The sequence below is a fragment of the Idiotropiscis lumnitzeri genome, chromosome 1, assembly GCF_059441095.1.
Source record: "Idiotropiscis lumnitzeri isolate Australia: NSW breed Sydney's pygmy pipehorse chromosome 1, RoL_Ilum_1.0, whole genome shotgun sequence".
Taxonomy (NCBI): domain Eukaryota; kingdom Metazoa; phylum Chordata; class Actinopteri; order Syngnathiformes; family Syngnathidae; genus Idiotropiscis; species Idiotropiscis lumnitzeri.
Genome location: NC_142391.1, coordinates 37,999,244 through 38,018,855, shown reverse-complemented (window position 1 = coordinate 38,018,855; position 19,612 = coordinate 37,999,244). Strand labels below are relative to the sequence as shown.

At 39.2% G+C, this 19,612-nt stretch overlaps 1 protein-coding gene across 1 annotated transcript in view; it reads right to left on the bottom strand.

Annotated features, from left to right (window-relative positions):
- Window positions 1-19,612, bottom strand: part of LOC148344551 (transmembrane protein 132C) — a 129,860-nt gene that overhangs the window by 99,035 nt on the left and 11,213 nt on the right. The window contains exon 2 of the mRNA XM_088299680.1: window positions 8,509-9,397. Coding sequence (XP_088155806.1) covers window positions 8,509-9,397 — 889 coding nt within the window. The remainder of the gene's footprint in view (window positions 1-8,508; window positions 9,398-19,612) is intronic.

Below are 19,612 nucleotides of genomic sequence, written 5' to 3'. Positions count from 1 at the left end.
CCCACGACCATTGTGCTAACCAGTCACCCACCGTGCCGACAAGCTAATATTATTTTCCTGAAAAAAGAATACATAAATTGAGCTTGTTATTGAAAAATGGACCTTCCTGACTGGATGATCCTTTTAAAGGGACACTTGGATGATCTTAACATTGGCACTTATACAATACGTTTTCATGTACAAATGACAGCATGAATTTTGGTACTGTTTTTGGATGTTAAAGGCAATAAAAGTACAAGGAGTACCAATGGAAAGTTTCATGGAGAGAGCGGAGGAGGCATGGCCATATTCTTCATTATAAGTAGGCGTTTTCCAAGTCATCACTTATTTGCTAATTTCTATAAAAATAAAAAAGAATGAGAACTAATTTCACTTTACAGATCCAAAAATATATAAACTGAGGTTGTTAGTAAAAAATGTGCCATCTTGGGTCTTCGCCTCCTTTAAGTGAAGATGTGTACTTTCAGTGCACGATTACTGTGTCTTTCTTTTATTATTGCAATTAAAAACATAACAGCTGATGGCATGTTTTCCCTTGGAAGAATATGCACCAAAATGACATTGACAATGGCATTTTTCTTGGCTCCAGAAAATATTAGCTCAATTAAGCACACAGTCATAGAAGAACATGGACCCCAAAGGGCTCCAATTCGACACACATTGGATACACACACTGAGAACACACATTAGTAACGCTTCCACCTCCACTTTGGTACATGAAAATATAAATATTGAAAGACCATCTAGTGAGAACATGCATTTTATGTAATTGCAGCAACAATTTCCACCAATTACGGTGGACATTACCACCATTTATTTTTGACAGAAGGACGGTGACTGTGCAACAAAACCATTTAACCGAAGCCTTTATCATGATTCAATATCTTCTCTAGACTAGTGTCCAATTATGGATAATCAGGATGATAATTAGGACCAATTTAAGATTCTAAAGGAAATGACCATACAGTGCTCACAGTAGTTTAGACACATTAAGACTACCTATTGGTTACACAGCTTATGATTCAGATACCAAAAGCATAACTGAGGAGGTTATTTTTTCCAAAACAACAGGATCAGAAGCAGTAAGGTTCATGGATCGAATCAGAATCAGCTCTCGCCTTTACTGTGTGTTGAGTTTGGACGTTCAGTCTATGCGGGTATTCTGGTCCCCTAAAAATCAAATGATAGGTGCAATATAAATAAAGTTGTGTTGTATTGTAATAAACATGGCAACCTGAATCTAGTCTTTGGGTGTTTCTCAGCTGGAAATATTACGTTAGATGGGATCAGCCACAAATGGAGCTACTGTAAAACTTAGATAAGGTGTATAAAAAAGAGTGGGCCCTAGAATGGATTCCTGAGGTAAGCCCATATCACGTCGTCTTAATTGCAGAATACATAACAATAATTTGTCCAAAGATGCTACATAATTTGGAGCTTTATACAAAAAGCGCTCAAACTTGAATGGCCATGCAAACAGATATGGAAGCTGATCGCCTAACCAGGCTCGCCCATGATCTACTAAATTTACAAAATACACGTTCCGGAAGGAGTTTATGCAAATACATTATTTTGTACGCCCAATGTGATTTAAAAAAAACATGAGATGTAGTACTGCAGTGGCTGCAACACTACGTACCTCACAACTATTTCCTTGTTTGTGGATCTCACTTGTTTCTTTAACTTGAGGTAAATGTGTCATAGTTTGTTACAATGATTTCAGTACAAGTAACAAATGGGCAACGTATCAACGATACAGAGCGATGTCCATTTTTTTTCCTCTCAACATGCCACTAGAGACTACAAGAGGAAATGTAGTTTAATACAATTTCCTTCCTTGCATTTAATTTGCATATGAACTACCTCACACTAAGATTATAATGAATTATCAATACCATTCTACATCTAGACAGCTCACATACCGTAGTGAAACCAGAGAAAAAAATCTAATTATGGTAATGGATTTCAAATCACTTGCAATATTTAATGGCCACAATGTCCAAAGTGCTTTTTCCTCCATTTCAGATTCTTGCATCTGTACAGAAGCTGCTGTGCAAATGTGTCTTTACTTATTGAAGACATTAGAACCTGCTCACATAGATCATGTATAGAAATTATAATCTGCCAAGATTAGTTCACTGGTCACAATATTGTTGATGATAAAACAATTAATATAATTGTCGAAGTTGCCGTCTAGTTTATTTATTAAACTACATTATTATTATTAAATTAAAATTAAATTATCATTATTCATGCTCACAAGTCTTTGACGCTCATGAGCAATAGACAAGGCAAGGCAAATCAAGGAAGTTTTATTTATAGAACACATTTCATACACAAGGCAACTCAATGTGTTTCATATAAGCAGACACAACACCTCCAAGCATTTACAAACACAGCAATTAACGGCATTCCACAGCAAAGCAGAAAAAACAAAAACAGCTTCCAAAGATTACTAAAATGTACATTGACAACATTTCAACACCACAAAACATCCATCCATTATTTATCTAAGGCTCCTCACGAGGGTCACAGGCATGCGGGAGCGTATCCCGGCCGTCGTCGAGTAGTAGGCGGGGTACACCCTGACCTGGTTGCCAGCCAATCACAAGGCACACAAAGATAAACAACCATCCGCGCTCACACTCATACCTCAGGACAATTTAGAGTGTTCAATTGACCTATTATGCATGTTTTTGAAATGTGTGCACAAACCGGAACACCGGAGACCTACGTGGCCACAGGGAGAACATACATACTCCACACAGGAAGGCCGGAGCCGGGATCGAACCCTGCACCTCTCAACTGTGAGGCCATCATGCTAACCAGTCGTTCACCGTGGCGCAAACAGAAAACGTAATCATTTAAAAGTAAAGAAATAAAAGTCCAGATTTCTGTCATGACGAACTTCCAGATGAACGACTTTTAGGAGTAAATTAGTGGATTTAAACATCCATCCTTTATCTGAGCCAAATTTCCAACAAAAATATATATACATTTTAACATACTGAAGATTAACATGCCTAAAACAGGCCCATTAATCCCTTCCACTTAGACCCATTCACTGCACTTCAGCTTTAATTCCATAAAACATGTTTAAAGATAGAAAACATGTTATGTAATATGCTTTTAAATACATATACAGCCTTATTCTCCTGAATGATGTCACTTCTTTCTTCTGGATACTTGAATGACAGAGGACCATACACGGAATACAAATACAATATAAAGAAGCAAGTACTTAATATTCCAACAACCAGTCTGAAACGAGAACTCTAAAATCCAGTCTCATACTTTTGAATGACAAAGCCTATAAAGTGAGCGGTGAGTCCTTCAACTTAAATGCGGCTTGCCACATCAGTGGGAAGTATAGAGCAACAAAGCATCATGTTGGGCATCTGAAAATCCAAACACTGACAAGATTTTAAGAGTTTTTGAAGCCACGCCCTATACACACAGAACACACATGACAACATTAAGTGAAGTGGATAACTGGTCAAAGCATACCTCAATGGTCATCCCACATATAGGTTTTTGTTGGCCATCAATTAAATGAGTGAAACAGGTCACAGCTGGCTGGACAAATAATGGTTATAGCGCGGTCAGCTTCAAAAGTGACTCGAAGGGAATGGATGCTGACTGTAGTGGATTGTATATCTTATACATTTTAATAATTAAAAAAAAATTTACAAAGAAACGTCTGACGTGTCAAAATCATCGACCAAATACACTAAAAATAAATGGGAATAATACTTTGAGAGATTTTTGTAGTTTGTGTGACACTTAAGGATTTTAAGGCATTCAAGAATTCAGTTTTGACTTATACTCAGCCATGCTTTTACTTCAGTATACTAAAAGGAAAAAGAAATCAGGTTATGGCTTTTGATTTAGTTAAAAATGTATCGAATTTGTGATCGAATTAACATTTTGATAGGAGCAGAAGGTCTTCCTGATTGGCGCCAGCAATCCAGGCCTGCCCAGCAAACAATGTCACAGAGCTATGTAGTACACAGGCGATAATGATGTTGTGAATGCAGAGATCAAAGTCTCCACATTCTGGTGATTAAGTTTCCTAACGAACACATAGTATACAAGGACATTCTTATCACCGAGGCCCACACAGGCCTTTTGCATATCTGTCATTCTCAGACGGCCAACCTGTGCCCGCTATGTTGCACGCTGCCAAATAAGAACACCACAGGCATTCCCTCGATGGCCAGCCTGCTCATTTGACTCATGGAATAAATAAATCACGTCCTCTCATAATTAACCTATTTGAAAAATGAAGAGTTTTCTGCGGCATCATTTTTCTTTTTCACAAAAAGTTGGCAACGTGACCCAAAGGATGTCCGCTAAATTAGTACGGCTCACCCAGGTAAAATGTTTCATGCTTGACCTTTGTTTGAAATCTAAGCCAAAAGAAATGTTTCCTACTTTTAAGTTAAGAAATCTAGATGTTATGTTCTGTCTTGCATGATGTTGCCATTTTTCCCTCCACCCTTTGTGTTGCTGGGTTTAATCGGTGGGCGCAGTCTCAGCATCACACCTGCTTCCAATCAGCCTACTGCATCTGTCGGCAATTAGCAGTGGCCTCTATTTAGGCGCTGCTCCAGTGGAAGGCAAAAAGCGATGGGCGCATGAAGCCATCTGAACCTTGGAAACTTTCTTTCCAACTGGTTCACCAAAAGGTTCAGCTCATGAGGGTTCATGTGCACACCAACCACCTGGTGGCCAAAGCCTTGATTGTCATTTGAATTGTGTGATTGCTTTTTTTTTTTCCAGTCTTACAGTGTCCGCATGCAAATAAGAATTAGAATTAGAACACCAAAATTTCATCTTCTGGGTGTAATTTAAGTATGTAATTTGTTTATGATTAATTTGTGGTTAATGCTGTGGTACAGATTTATGTTCAAATTTGTGTTTCACAAAAGATTGTGCCATTGACATTGACTATGCTTATGAATGTTCTTAATTTAAAAGAAAAAGAAAAATGTTTCCCCTTCCCTTATTGGCTAAGTTGGCTATGCACTTTTGCCTTGAAAAAGTAAAATTTTTTAATTTGCCCTTTCGCCAAGTGAATGGGCAGATTTTCAGTGCTTCACATGTAAAACTACATTGAATGTAATTGAATCGCACCTCCAGAAACGGATCGGACGTGAACCCAGCATTAAAAGGGGATTGTCAATTATTTGTTTTTATTTAATCTTGACATAACTGCGCTCATATCGATCAATTTTGCCAATGTAAGGTTCTGTGAGGTGTCACTGCATTTCAAAATCTAACCTGTTTGTCACCTGAGAAGAAAAAATAAAGAATGAGCAGCTCCAGAAACAAACAACAAAAACTTGGAATTAGAATTTTAGGAAACACAGAGTCCAGTAGTAACCTCTGAAATATGTTCAGGGTTCGAAGTTAACTTTAAAAACTGCTTGCCCATAGGGCAAGTGCCACTAAAACTTGCCTTGCCCGAGTGGCCAAATTACTTGCCCAACTTGGGCAAGTGACAATTTTTTTTCTCTTGCCCGAAGATTAAATTACCTTGCCCTGAGTGACTTTTTGTATGACAAAGTGTCTAATTATAAATTGCATGAATTTTTTGTTCCTGCCTAGAAAGAATTAAAAATACGTTACAATCATAAGGGTTGCTTATATAAAAATGTATCATGTATTAACACATTAATTAGGTGTCTGCTGACCCAGGATTATGTTATTCCTTCATGAGTTCTATGTTGCAGGCATTAAGAAACAGTCAATGAAGCATATGTCCGTAAGGAGCTGGCAGCTGGCAGGTAGAACTGGTCCTGTGAAAGCTAGACTAAGAATAAAATGTTTATGGTTGTAAAATGTGTGCCACAAATGTAAATAAACATAATCTGATAAACATAAATTAATCTTGTTTTCATCATCAACCATGAAACCCTACTCACAACAGCATGTATCATCCTGTGCAGTTATTGAAAATGTTAATTGTAGTTTTAATAATTAACAAATCTGCATGTTAAATTGGGAAAATGATATTACAGCAATCCAGATTATCAATTTTAAATCCAGGAGAGCCTATTAATTGAGTAATCACATGAGTAAATTATAAGTGTGGGAAATTTGTGAATTCCTTTAAGACCAGTGCCTGTGGTGCTGCCTCCATAAGTTTCATGGCATAAACAGAACACAGTCACTGACACTATGTCAGGTCACATCATGGAGCTAATGAATTAACAGCCAATAATCAAATATTACTCCCTTCCTTACTCACAACTGAATTGTCTACTAAAAAATATTCCAGCTATTTTAGTCATGTCAGAGGAATCCGAAATGTTCGGATTTGAACGAACTCGTCGCCACTTGTAAACATGCGCAGAAGGTAAGAAAACTTCCGGCTGTCAATTTTCGGCCGAAATATCGTAGGTTTTTGTTGTGTTTTTCAAACTTCAAATGAGGATGCAACTACAGCGAGTTCCAATACTGAGGGATTTATTGACGTTCACTTTAACTCGACATTCACTGAACTAACTGATCCCAGTAGCGCCCGCCCATTGCCCCTGATAAGGCCAATGGACCATACCACAACATAAGGGGGTGTCTGGGTTAAACCATCACCATACAGTGCACACAAACAGATCACACCATAGTTTTCGTCGAAATTAAAGATATTTGGCTGCTTTAAAAAATGCTTGCCCGGTCGGGTAAGTTGCCCATAATTTTACCTTGCCCGTGGCCAAATTTCACTTGCCCCGGGCAATCGGGAAGCGGTTAACCGCGAACCCTGATGTTACTATGCGTAACGTGAAGTTGCACCAGTTACAACTTGTGACCATTTCACGGCATCTAGGCATACGATGTGTGTTATCTTGTACTGATTTAAGCTTGTCATGATATATGGGAACATGTTTTACGTATTTATTAACTTTATTACTCTATGGAATGAATGTATGTCGCCGTAAATTGGCCCATTTCCAAAATTATAACTCACCCATTATTTCCTTGATTTACCTTGCCTGTTTATAAATCGCACCGACATGCGAACCACTTCTCGGGACAGCGAGGCTTCGAGTGTCATCAATGATGTCAAATTGTCAATGACCTAATATGAATAACGCTTAGTCACGCGCTTCAGAAATGCCATCCTGGATTGCTCGATACACGTTTGGAAGCTTCGGCAGATTTTGACCTAACAAAAGAAGGACGGGGTCGACAGTATTTAATTTCATGCTGTTGTGCTTATTGCCAGAGTTTTGGTCTTTTGGCTTGTGTACTTCTGTCTCGTCAGTTCAAGGCGTACTTAAGGTTGGTTTTCTATTTGAGTACATCTGTGAGTTTTGTGTTCTTCTTTTCTATCTTGTGTGGGTGGATACAGTTTTTGTTTGCACCATCAGTACCTTCCTTCCACTGTTTCCGCCCATCGTTTTTTGTAGTTGGTTTTAGTATCCACATCTTGTAGATTTTTTTCGTGAGGGCCGCTTGTTCTCATTGTTTTCAGTTTCCTCTATGTTTGTGTCATGCTCACTTGTGTTCTCATGTTTGAATAAAAGGTATTTTGTTCCATTTGTGTCTGCTTGCTGGTCCATTCTTTGGCTGTTGACCAGTCTTTACAGTAGAGTACACAACTTGGGCCTCAAACAATACTGACTGTGTTTTTCAATATGCCAGTGCAGAAACCTTCAGCTTGTTTATCTTTGTGGGATAACAAATTGGCTTGACCCCCTCACTGCAGCGTGTCCACTGAGTTCTAAACCAGTGTGATAAAAATCAGCTCCAGTCATTACACTAATAGTCATGTATTTTAATTAATGATATCCTCATTTCCATCACATGTTAATTAACCAGATAAATCAGACTCCTCTGTGCCTTCCAATTACTCCCCCACGTGAAGTCGTCTCCAGGACATAACCCGACAACCTTCTATTTCACCATGGCGTTAGCATTTAATTGAAAAGATAAGAAGCAACAGAACCATTAGGTTATGCTGAAGCTACCAAGAAAACATTTACAACCTAACTTGCCTGCTTGCATAGAACGGACACCTGCTCGATCTAATGAGCTCCAGCACAAGAACAAAGATCAGCTCAGGTCACATTAAAAAAAAAACATTTCATTGGATGCTGATAATCAAAACTGCCTGGACATGTGTGTTTTGTGCGACCATATGAAGATTCTACGTTTGATTCATCAATAAGTTTACATCAAAAACACAGAATCCAAAATCCATGCTTGTCTTCAGAATGTTCACATCCTACAAGACACTTCTGTTAATTGTGTTTGACTTCATTTTGTCAAGACAGCTTCTTTGTCCTCCATGTTCATTATTTGATGGAGGGTAGCATAATATCAACCTTTCTTAGCTGGCATCATTTACAAAATATGATCTGAGCTAAGATCCGGTAAGAAAAAGAAACCGTAATCAGCCTGTCTAATAATTTATGTCTAAATATAACATCTGTGTCAGACACTTACAGAAATTAGGCACTTATGACGCATCATACTGTAACATAAAAAAAGGTTCATTCTTACCTGAGAGTAAACATCTCCACAGCAGAATAGGCTGACACGGTGACATAGGCTGAGACGCTTTCTCTCTGACTGACTGGTGTGGCGGGCACCAAAACCATAAAATTATGATCCAGTCTGTGTTCAGCCAATTGGAGTGGAATGGAATTTTGGTAGAGCCTCACACCGCCGATCCTTCTTAAAGGCGTGGAAGTATAGGAACCAAACAGCCCTTCCTGGCTTGATCGGAGAACGTTTTCCTTCTTGGCCTCCTCTGAATGGCACTCACCTCCCTCTGTGGATTGCAGGATGTAGTACAGTTCCACTGGCGTGCCCTCGGGTGCCTCCAGGTTTTTTTGGCGTCCTGGCACGACACTTGGAGGACTGAACCAGCTGGCCAAGGGTTCCAGCTCAGCCACACAAAGCCCCAGTTCCCCCTTCAGCTGGCAGGTGCCATGTACCTCTTGGGTCTCATGAAAAGCAAACATGTGCACACAGGGAAGCTTGTTGATGGCACTGTAATCATCCCAGTCCCTGCCTGCAATGTAAAATAGAACTTGAACTTTGGGCTTCGCCAGGTGGATCTTGGCATTCATGATAAAAGTCTGAACCTTCCAATTAACTGTAAAAAGGGAAGAGGCAGGAAAGGATCCGGGGTTCTGGAGAAGTTCTAAGGGGACCGGCTGCTCCACAGAAAGTGGCCCATAACTGGAGTTGACTGAAGGCAAACTCCTGGCCTGGTAGATGAAGAAAGACTCAGTGCGTGACATCAGGCTAGAGTTCCTCATGAAGTCTTGATTGCTTTCCTTCAGAAAGAATGCCAAGTCAGTGTTGAGCACCTGGTAGGTGACCGGTAGATATGTGGGGATCGAAGTATATCTTTGTAATCCCTCTACGACTCGGCTGTCGGCAACTGCAGGAGAGAAGAGAGTAGTTGAGTCAAAGCTATGGTCGGCAGCCATGTTAAGCAGTGCAGATTTTAATAATTACACATTTATTTCCATGATGATTTTTCAAGATCAGATGCGATATTGAGAATAGATTAATTTGTTTTTGATTTGTTTTCATGATATTTCTGACATGAATCCATGCATCCATCCATCATCCGATCCACTGATCCTCATGAGGGTCGCGGGAGTGCTGGAATCTATCCCAGTTGTCTTTGGGCAGTAGGCGAGGTAAACCCTGAACTGGTTGCCAGACAATAACAGGGCACACAAAGACAAACAATCATCCATGCTCACACTCATACCTAGGGGGCCATTTACTACCATGCATGTCTTCGGATTGTGGGAGGAAACCGAAGTACCCAAAGAAAAACATCTAAACTCTACACAGGACATTCACCCACCGTGCTTCCCGCTGACATGAATCTCCAGGTAAATGTTTCATATTGTACACTAAAAAAAATTTATATAAATATATGACTCCAAAATAGACATGCCTATATTAAAATTTTGACCTTAATTGATGTGTTCGCAAAACCTTTAACGATATGCTTCAATCAATCCCACACTGCTCAACAATGTAATACTAGAAAGAAAAACCAAACAAAAATATTTGAAATAAAGTCAAGTTCATTGTTTTTGCTGTTGTTTGCTGATCTCTTCTTTTGTAAATTAGAAGAAAAAACATTTTGTCATGATCCGCGTCGGGCATGACAGGGGCTTTGTTATTGTTTTCATGTGCATGCGGTTTTTGTTATTGTTTTCGTCCCCTCCTTCCCGCCATGTGTTTTCTGTTATTGTTTTGGTCAGCTGTGATAGCGCCTCCCCTCAGCACTCGTCCTCACCAGCCACGCACCTGTTCCCCATTACCCTCATCACACACCTGATTCCTATCTGCTCCCCTAATTACTCAGACTACTTAAGCCTCCCAGACCCACAACACAGTGTCGGGTCATTTTTCCTTGCCACCACTATTTACGGACTTTTCCACGACCACGTATTGTTGACGCTCCTGCTCCCTCTCCTGCTCCTGCTCCCTCTCCTGCTCCCGCTCCCGCTCCCGCTCCCGCTCCCGCTCATGCTCCCGCTCCTGCTCCCGCTCCTGCTCCCGCTCCTGCTCCCGTTCATGCTCCCAGCCATCATCACCTGTTCCTCTCCGCCTCGTGCGACCCCGTCTCGTTTTGTCCCTAGTCCTGTTTCCAGTTTAGTCACGTTTAGTTTGCCTTTTGTTATTTTGCACCCCGCCACGTTGTTCTGTCCTTGTTTGTTCATTTAATAAATTCCCTTTACGTTACCCACCTCCCTGCCTCCTCGCATTTTGGGTCCACCTCCTCTTCGCCCACCGGCGAACCCTAACACATTTGGTCTTACCTGCATAATTAATGCAATGAAAGCCCTGTTTACAAAATTGCACACGTGTCATACGTGCATTTCTGGTGTTTTTAACAAACCAATCCGTGTCGGTTACAGATGACAACGATAGTTCTGCATGTCAACAATCATTCAACTTTTACTCTACTGTTTATCTCTTGTACACAATGCGCTAATGGAGCTCAGCTGACAGCAGCTGTGCAGTACTCACCTGTGCACTTTGACTCTTTTCTGGCCAAGCAGAAAGACTAAATATGTCGCAAACAAATATACAAAGTATTAGACAGATTTTATTGTCAATATAAAGAGAAACAGCAATGTTTCTTGTGTGAGGGCATTTGCCAATGCCAGCGTCAATGTGCGTGGAGTGGCTTGAGCAACACAGGGAGCAATGCCTCTCCAGCTGCTTCTTGAGCATATATTTGAACCGAAATATGCAAATTCAGCTATTTTAATGATGAAATCATTGCCATTATTGGCTTGAAAAAGAAAATCAATGTAAAACACTTTTTTTTAACTCTTTTCATGCAGGGAGGGTCCTACCTCCCCTTATAGAACATCCCTGCTAATATGAAGCAAGTATATTGAACACACACAATCTATTCACGCCCCTCTTGTTAATATGCTATTTTCAAGTACTGTGACGATTTTAAATTGATTTGAGTTTGGGTAAAAAAATAAAGATATTCAAAAGCACTGCAACAGGTAGTACAGATTCTCAGTTAGAGAATGTATATACGAATAATAAATTAATAAATTAAATCCAAAAGGTTAGAAGACGCATGAAAACCATCTAAAGAACAAAAGAAATCTCCAATGAACAAAATGTTGAATTAAAGTTACAGAAATTACCTTATTCTTGACCTACTGTAAATATTCAAGAATAAAAGTCAGTATTTTCTGTGGTTTAAAAAAGATTGTACCAGAGCCGTGGTTGAAAAACTGTAAAGTGTGCATCACAAAAGGTCAAACAGATTTTGACCTTCTCAAATCCATTCTACTGCGTGAGTATACTTTTACAACACACCCTTATTATCTACCTCATTCTTTAATTCCACTGATCGTCCCTGTCATTGTATGTTGTGACAAAATGCATTTGTTAACCCTAAACCCAAATGTTCCGTCTTCTAGCATCACCTCATTGTTACGGATCCAGACTGCCTTTGAGGGGAGAATATGAGCTCAGAGCAACTGAGTAACAAACAAGCAGCAGGTTAGAGTGTTTGTTGACAAGAAGAATTGTTGTAGGCGTTATGTTACATTGCAAACAAATGTGCAGCAAGCACAAACCCAGACAGGAACAAAGACTTGTCTCAGCATCCCAAGGTAACAACTTCACCACGCATATGTCTGAGCCTTCAAGTCAAAGCAAAGCAAAGCAAAGCAAAGCAAAATGCCCCTGGTATCAAGACCTCACTCCCTTTGCTGTAATTTACTGTCTACACAAGAGATGTAAACACTTTAAGTACAAAAAGGAATTTTGCATATGTACATGATGAGCCAACCTGAGGTCTATAACAGTATTATTATTATACATTTCAGGAACATTGCGTAGCAACCATAAATTGTGGCTAAATTTTGTTTTTAATACTTTGTGCAAGAATTCAATCGGCAATAACCAAAAAATCTAGTTTTCAGCATAGCAACCAAAAATGTGTTTTTAGATGAAAAAAATTACTGTGATCAAGCATAAAATCTACAGTAACCAGAATATTTATTTTCAGCATGTGATGAAAAAAAATCATAATCAAAACAGTAATGTAATTCTTAGAGCAGTGGATGGACCATTTTTTAAGCTCTGCGGGGCCGCTGTGATGATGCTCTGATAATAATGACACCAGCAAGGAGAAAAATCATCCAGACAAGATGAATCACCCTCCAAACTAAATTACAGCACAGTGGTAAATAGAGGAGCATTTGAAGAAATGTGAGTGAAGCTTATTCTAGAATGTTGGTCAAACTGCTGAGCCTACCTATTTTGAAGTCAAATGTATTCTATACATTATATGAATTATCAGGTAAACCAACAAGGGTGGTGTTCCCTTGCACCAAGGCGAATGTTTTGGTGTATACCACACAAAAAAAAAAGAAAACAGGTGCAATTTCTATGGAGGCATGCACACCCGCACAAACACATGTGCACGCTGTCATGTACTTTCTTTTTTGTATATAGTTCATATCAGCAGTTCAATATTTTTTTATGTGCAAATAAACTTTTTTGTATGCAAATAAACTTTTTTATGTGCAAATTTTGTTCTCGAAGGCACTTTTGTCGTGCTGCTTCTGGTATTTGATTGGAGGAAAGCATTATTTAGATGTTTGAGCAGCCTGTAACAAAAGAAAAAAAATAGTCGTATTACAGTCAAAGTTGTGCTTGAAATGTTTGTTTTTAGAAAGAGCTCCTTTTCTCCGTTTTTGTCAGGAATGAAATTTTGAAGCAATTTAGCTATTTTCTATTTTATCGCTGTCGGGAAAAAACTGAAAAAGATGGAAATGTAATTTTTTTTCCTGATCAAAGAAGAGAGTCCAATCTTACTTTTGGTAGGCTTCAAGTTTTTATATTATTCCAAAAAATAAAAATAGCTGAGATTAAATGAGTTAAGGAGGCTTGGTTTAAACACAATCATTTGTATTGCATGCATTGCATTTGTAGAAAAAAAAATTCAGGTATCTCAAAGAAGAACTGTACTCTACCTTCTCTTTTGACATGCAGCCATTTCAGTGACTAGCACAGCACATCGTACACGTCACAGACCGAGTGAAAGCCAATTCACTTCACATCTGTATAAACAGACCTCGTTAAGGAAAAGACCTGAAAAATGACGGTGAAACTACTGACGCGATTAGAAAATAATATTACTTGAAAATATCCAAAACAAAAGACAGTAAACAGTCAGTTGATGACCATATTAAGGAAAAGAGCTATTAATTTGGGATGACTAATCAAATTCTGACCCATAAAATAACCTGTAGACCTGCAGTGAAATTTGTCGACATTTTCATTCATTACCATGACAAATTTTATCACAGAGCACTTTGCAAACACAACATAATTTTATGTTGTCTTGTAACTATCATGCGCAGTATTTCAAGCCAACGCTGTTCAATAATTTATCCAGCAAGTGCTACAAAGAATGAAAAATACGACATTTTTATATTAAACGTCAAATCTGAGAGAGCCACGTTATGATGTCTGTTGACTTGTTCCAACTCAAGGATTTTGAATGCCGCAAATGAAAGGTGCAATATTAATGGCAATAGTTGGGAAACAGTTGCATTAATTATACATATTAGACAATGTCACATCGGGTATTCATATTTCTTAAACAAAGAAGGTTCAGAATAATAGCGATATAGCAGAATAGAAATAAAGACAGAAAAGTATCTTATTCTGCATACAAATTGTAATCCACAGCATGCATAATTTAATTAACCCATCCTACGGAACTTAATTGTACAATAACAGCCAGCATAATGCTGAGCCAGAAAAAAAATATAATGTTAGTGTCTACTCAGCTTATGTTACTATAGAAGGAATCCCTACCCACACAACGGTATTTAGAAAAGCAGATTTCCTGATCATGTCGAAAATTATTGTTTGCCTATTTTGGTTCGGCCTTGAGAGGGCATTGTATATTTTATACTCTACATAAGAACGAAGAATTCAGCCAGAATAGTGTACTGCATCATTCCATGAATTGCACTGAAGCTGTGGAAAAGATTTCAGAGTTCCCCGCAATTGGGGGCTAGACACTGCTACAAAATTAAATGATTCATCCTTTGGGAACTAAATTGTTTTTTGTGATGAAAATGTATCGTGCCAATGACATGGCGAATTCTAAAAAAAATGTCCACCATGGCAGTAATCATTCATCCATAAGGACTTAAGAACTGGAGGATGACTGTTTAAGGACTGCAAACGACACACCCCAAAAATTATTACTGTATTTTCCAGACTATAAGACGCACCTGTAAATAGGCCGTGGTAACTCTTTTTGGGGGGAAAAAAAAATTACCAGGCTTTGTTGAAAAAAAAAAAAAGAGTCGTTTGCTGCATGTACAGAACGATTTTGTCCTGTAAATGCACATAAAGGTACATAAACAGATGTTAATACAGTGCCTTTTAACACGGCCCCAACCGGTGAAAGAAAAATCCACAGAAAAGCCGCACCGTTGTATTAGCCGCATGGTTCAAAATCGAGGAAAAAATTAGTGGCCTATAGTCTGAAAAATACAGTAGTTGTTCCTGACTACAACCGAGGTGGCTATGCCGCAGCCATATGTAAAAGATTTTTAGGAGATGGTCAGAGGGAGATGAAGCAGGCATCAGGCAACAAGCATCCTACATCTATAGACTTACTTGGGCCACCATCCAACTCTGAAGGGCGCCAGGAAAAGAATGGCCATGTCCCCCCCGTCCCATTTGTAAAATAATATTAGGTGGACTCAGTGGATAGCTACCTGGGTGACTGGCTGGTCAGTTTCAGCTTCATCAAACATGTCGGACTTACAAGAAGAAAGGCTTGGAAGCTTCACAGAAATCAGCAAAAGTAAATGTGATGGTGTTAAAGCTGTAAAGAAAACAGACTGCATGTTTTAGACCATTATTGGATTGTCTTCAGTTCCCAATGATCATCAAAAGTCAAAAAAAAAAATTCACCCCGGAATGTTTTACGGATTATATGTGTGTACTGACAACCAAAGAGGACAGTTTTAGAAATGAACGATGAGAAAAAGTTCTCACATCCCACTGAATTCCCTGTATCATATTTCTCACTGTTTTCAATTAATCAGGGCTATTGAATTTGTGACTGTGCGTCAAGAATAATAAATACAATATTTCCTTCAGGTATCATTTGGGGATGATTTATGCTTTTGAGTAGTCAAGAAATTCAAGAAAAGAGGAGTAGGGGGAAAAAAATCAATACATGACACGGTACGGTATTACTCCTTGCCACCCTCCATAGAAAAAGAATCATTCAGGTAGATAGAAGTCTGTGGAGTCCGCCTGGCTGATAAGTACAAGGTATCAAGGAGGAAGGTAACACCGTAATGAGAACTTTTGAAAGGAGAACGTGCTTCCTAATGTTTGACATGAGCAGAATTAAATGTGCATTTATTGTTCCTGCTTAACGTTCATCTTAAATGTGCGTGCGTGTAGATGCTGGCATGCTGCAAAGGGAACTGGAGGGGGTGTTTGTTGCCTTGCCTCTAATGGATGGCCACATTTAAGATGCTAAGAGCTAATAAAGAGTAATGGGCTTTTGCCTCCTCTTGGGGGAAGGAAGAGCTATTTTGAGTTCATGAGAGAAAGCATCATCTCGGGGATTAAAGAATATCGACCGATGAAGGGTAAATACTGCAAACGGAGCCACTGGCCTATTTGGGGGAAACGGGATGAAAAAAGAGGAACCGAGAAATTGCATCACTGTAAGAGGCAGTCCTGGTCAGTGGGGGTGTCATTAAGTGTTTTCTGAGGAGGACCTCCAGGTGCTGTGATATGTCTGCAACAGTGTTATCACAACAGTGGACGACAGAGTCAGAGGCAAACGCCCAGTGCATCCCGAGAACAACACTTCCTTTGAGCCATCCTGTGTACATGGCTGTGGGCCAAAGGGACGGAACGTATTTGGGTTGCATGGCTGAGACAAGCAAATATCTGTATACCAATCAGTATTCCAGGGGCTACACCAGACACTAAAACTTAAACTGTGCCCCGGAATTAATCTCGACTTTCCCTTACACGGGCTTTGATTGCAAAACTATATTGTAAATCAGGATGAAAAAAAGCGGCATTTGCAAGACAGAGAGAGTCATCTGGCCTCTTTGAGTGCACTTATCAATGAGTGAGCTGTGTTAGCAAAGCATAAGAAAACAAATCCCGCTCAGTTAGGTTCAAGAATATAATGGAATTACTTAGTAAATGGGGAGGATTACATCACATTAGGTCAGTATGTCACGTAAAGATGTAGATACATTTTTGGTGCATGTTTTGTATGGTGTTGTATTTTCAGATCAATAAGAATCACCATAATAGTTGAGAGCATGTGGGAAATTATGACGAAACTGCTCCAAATAATGGAAAACATTTGATTTCAAGACCTAGTGTGAGGTAAATTCAGAAAATGGCAAATCAAATTTTTTCGAGTCACAAGTCAAGTAATTAACTCATTCGCTCCCATTGACGGATAAACACGTCAAAGATTTATTTTTTTTTACTCGGCTGGTAGTGAATGAGTTCAAAGGTACTTAAAGTATATATACACACTTGCTGTTCAACTCTCTACTGAAACACCCGCCTGCTCGTTCTCCTCAGCTCCTTGCATGCGCACTCTGCACATCACAGCCGTCAGTCACACACAAGCTGTCACAATACACGCAACATACCACACATATTTCAAATCACACCTACCTTTTGCGAACCCTTTATCATCGGCAAAACGGGTGAGGAAGCAGAAATATTCGAAGTGCTTGTGGCATTGGCTTGAAATTCCCTATATTTGCCAGAACGAAATTGGTCCATATATGCGGCGTATTTCTTTCTTTCTTTTTTTTGGGGGGGGGGGGCACTCAGATGCTTCCCAGAATACGGAAAGTGCATCGCCACACATCGCCGAGGGATTTCACCGAAAAACGCAAAAACAATGTCAGTTGATCAGCTCACTGCACAATAAACAGAGCAGAACAATGGCGGCTGGCAGCTCCTGTTACTGCACGTGACATAATTCCCGAAGAATACCGGTGCCGAGCAAAAGCATTTTCGTTGTTAGAGCATTGCTGTGGGTCTGACTATGAATCTACGTAAAAAAAAAAAAAAAATGCCCAACTGCACCCACTTTGAGATCAGTCTCCGCAAATTGGTTGTTTCCATTGGTATTAGTCGTGTTTTTTTTTGCCGTTAACGTTCTGTCCCATTTTTATATACTTGAACTTCTGGTATTCTTTTTAGAACATTTTCATTAATATCTGGTGCGATTCCATGAATAGATTAGAATCATCAAATATCAATACAGACACTAGAAGTAAAGCAATAAAAAGCGTTTTAATAAAATTACTTAAGCATGATGTGCAAGAACAAGAATTTGGAGAACATGATTTTACTTAATTAAACTTAATTTAGCCTGGATATATTAGTATTTACACTTGGGGCCGACTTCGCTTTTATCGGCAACTTATTTCAATTGCATGCCGCATAACAGCTAAATGTTGCTTTACCATTTTTGCTCTTCCACTTTGCAAGCCTGCACTGCAAAGTGCACTCTGTACCTCATACTTGAATATTTAATCCATGAGTATATATGAAATTGTAAATATTGTTTAGGATTGTTTTAAAACACTATTAATCCCACATAATGTATTTTTATAATTAGGCGATGATGTGTCGCTCGTGTAAAACCAGGAAATGGGTGTGTGCAGCAAAGTTCCTTTCTATAGACGACTAGCAAAATGTTTTTTATGTTTTCTGCAGCTTACTCTGAGCCAGTATAAAGCTTTTATGACTGGAGTAATATGTTCTGATCTCTTAGTAGTTGTCAGAACCCAAGCTGCTGTGCTCTTAAGGAGCTGCAGTTGTTTGTAAGTAGAACGTTACAATAATCAAGTTTACGGGAGATAAAAGAATGGATAAGCTTCTCCTGGTCTGCTTGGAGCATACAACCCTTCAATTCATTATTTTTAGCTGGTAAAAGGATGTTTTAGTGATTGATTTGGGGACTGCTGAAAGTCAGATCAGAATTAATCAGCACACCAAGGTTTCAGACTTGGTCTTTGGCTTTTAAACTAAGAAGTCCAACTCTGCAAATCCGAGCCATGTCATTAATTCTTTCTTACATGTACTGGTAGTCCCTTAACAACATTTCTTAGGAGTGGTGAGTGTCTGTAATACAATCCTAAAAACCTCATACCGAGCGACTATGCGTGTGTGAATGTGTTGAAAGCGGGCACCAGTGAGGCGAAGCACTTAACAATTATTCAAGATACAAAGAGCTTTCTGAATTTTTTTTAAGTAGGCAAGCATCTGTAAATTGGTCAATCTTGTTCAATTCAACAACATTTTGTGCGCATGGAGAATCAAAAGCCGTAATGACAAAGGTTACGCATGCATCTACTTGCACATTATCAATTTGGCAACATCTCCTTTAACATATTCAATTTTGGGGCTAGGGAAGAAATTATGCACTTGGATTAAACTACCTTTTTTTTTTAGCTATTAAGCTGTTCTGTCGTTGAGCTGTGACTATCCATCCATGATCTCAGTACGCTCTTGTTCTTTATTGTCAATTTTGTGTGTACACATATTCTCCACCGTATGGTATTTGCACGTAATCATGTCACAGCAAGGTCTTTGACAGCAGACAATAACGCCCGAAAAATAAGCATTCTAGTTCTTTTGGAAAAAGATCCAAAGATACTAAAGCAAAGGGAGATAAGTGCTTCTTAGTGAGATCAATCAGATAGAAAAGTGGAGAGCATTCACTCACCAGTGACGATTTAAAAACATCTCCAGCCCGCAATGCGGGACACTTTTTTTTTTTCCACAGGCTTCCCGTCCAGCTGCCAAGATGAACTTTCATTGTGTGATTGACAGTAGCTTACTATCCAGCTTAAGTTGTCAGTAGCGATCCAAGAGGACAAAAGGATTCTTATTCAGCAAAGAAAAGAAACGCTTTTTAATGTGTTCGGGGAAATGGAAGATGATGCTCATTTCATGGATGCTGTGTATGCTACTCTGCAGAAACAATAGAAATCCCCCTCTCTGAGTTATTCTCAGCAGGCCTAACTAAAACATCATGATTTTTCCAGGAAAACTA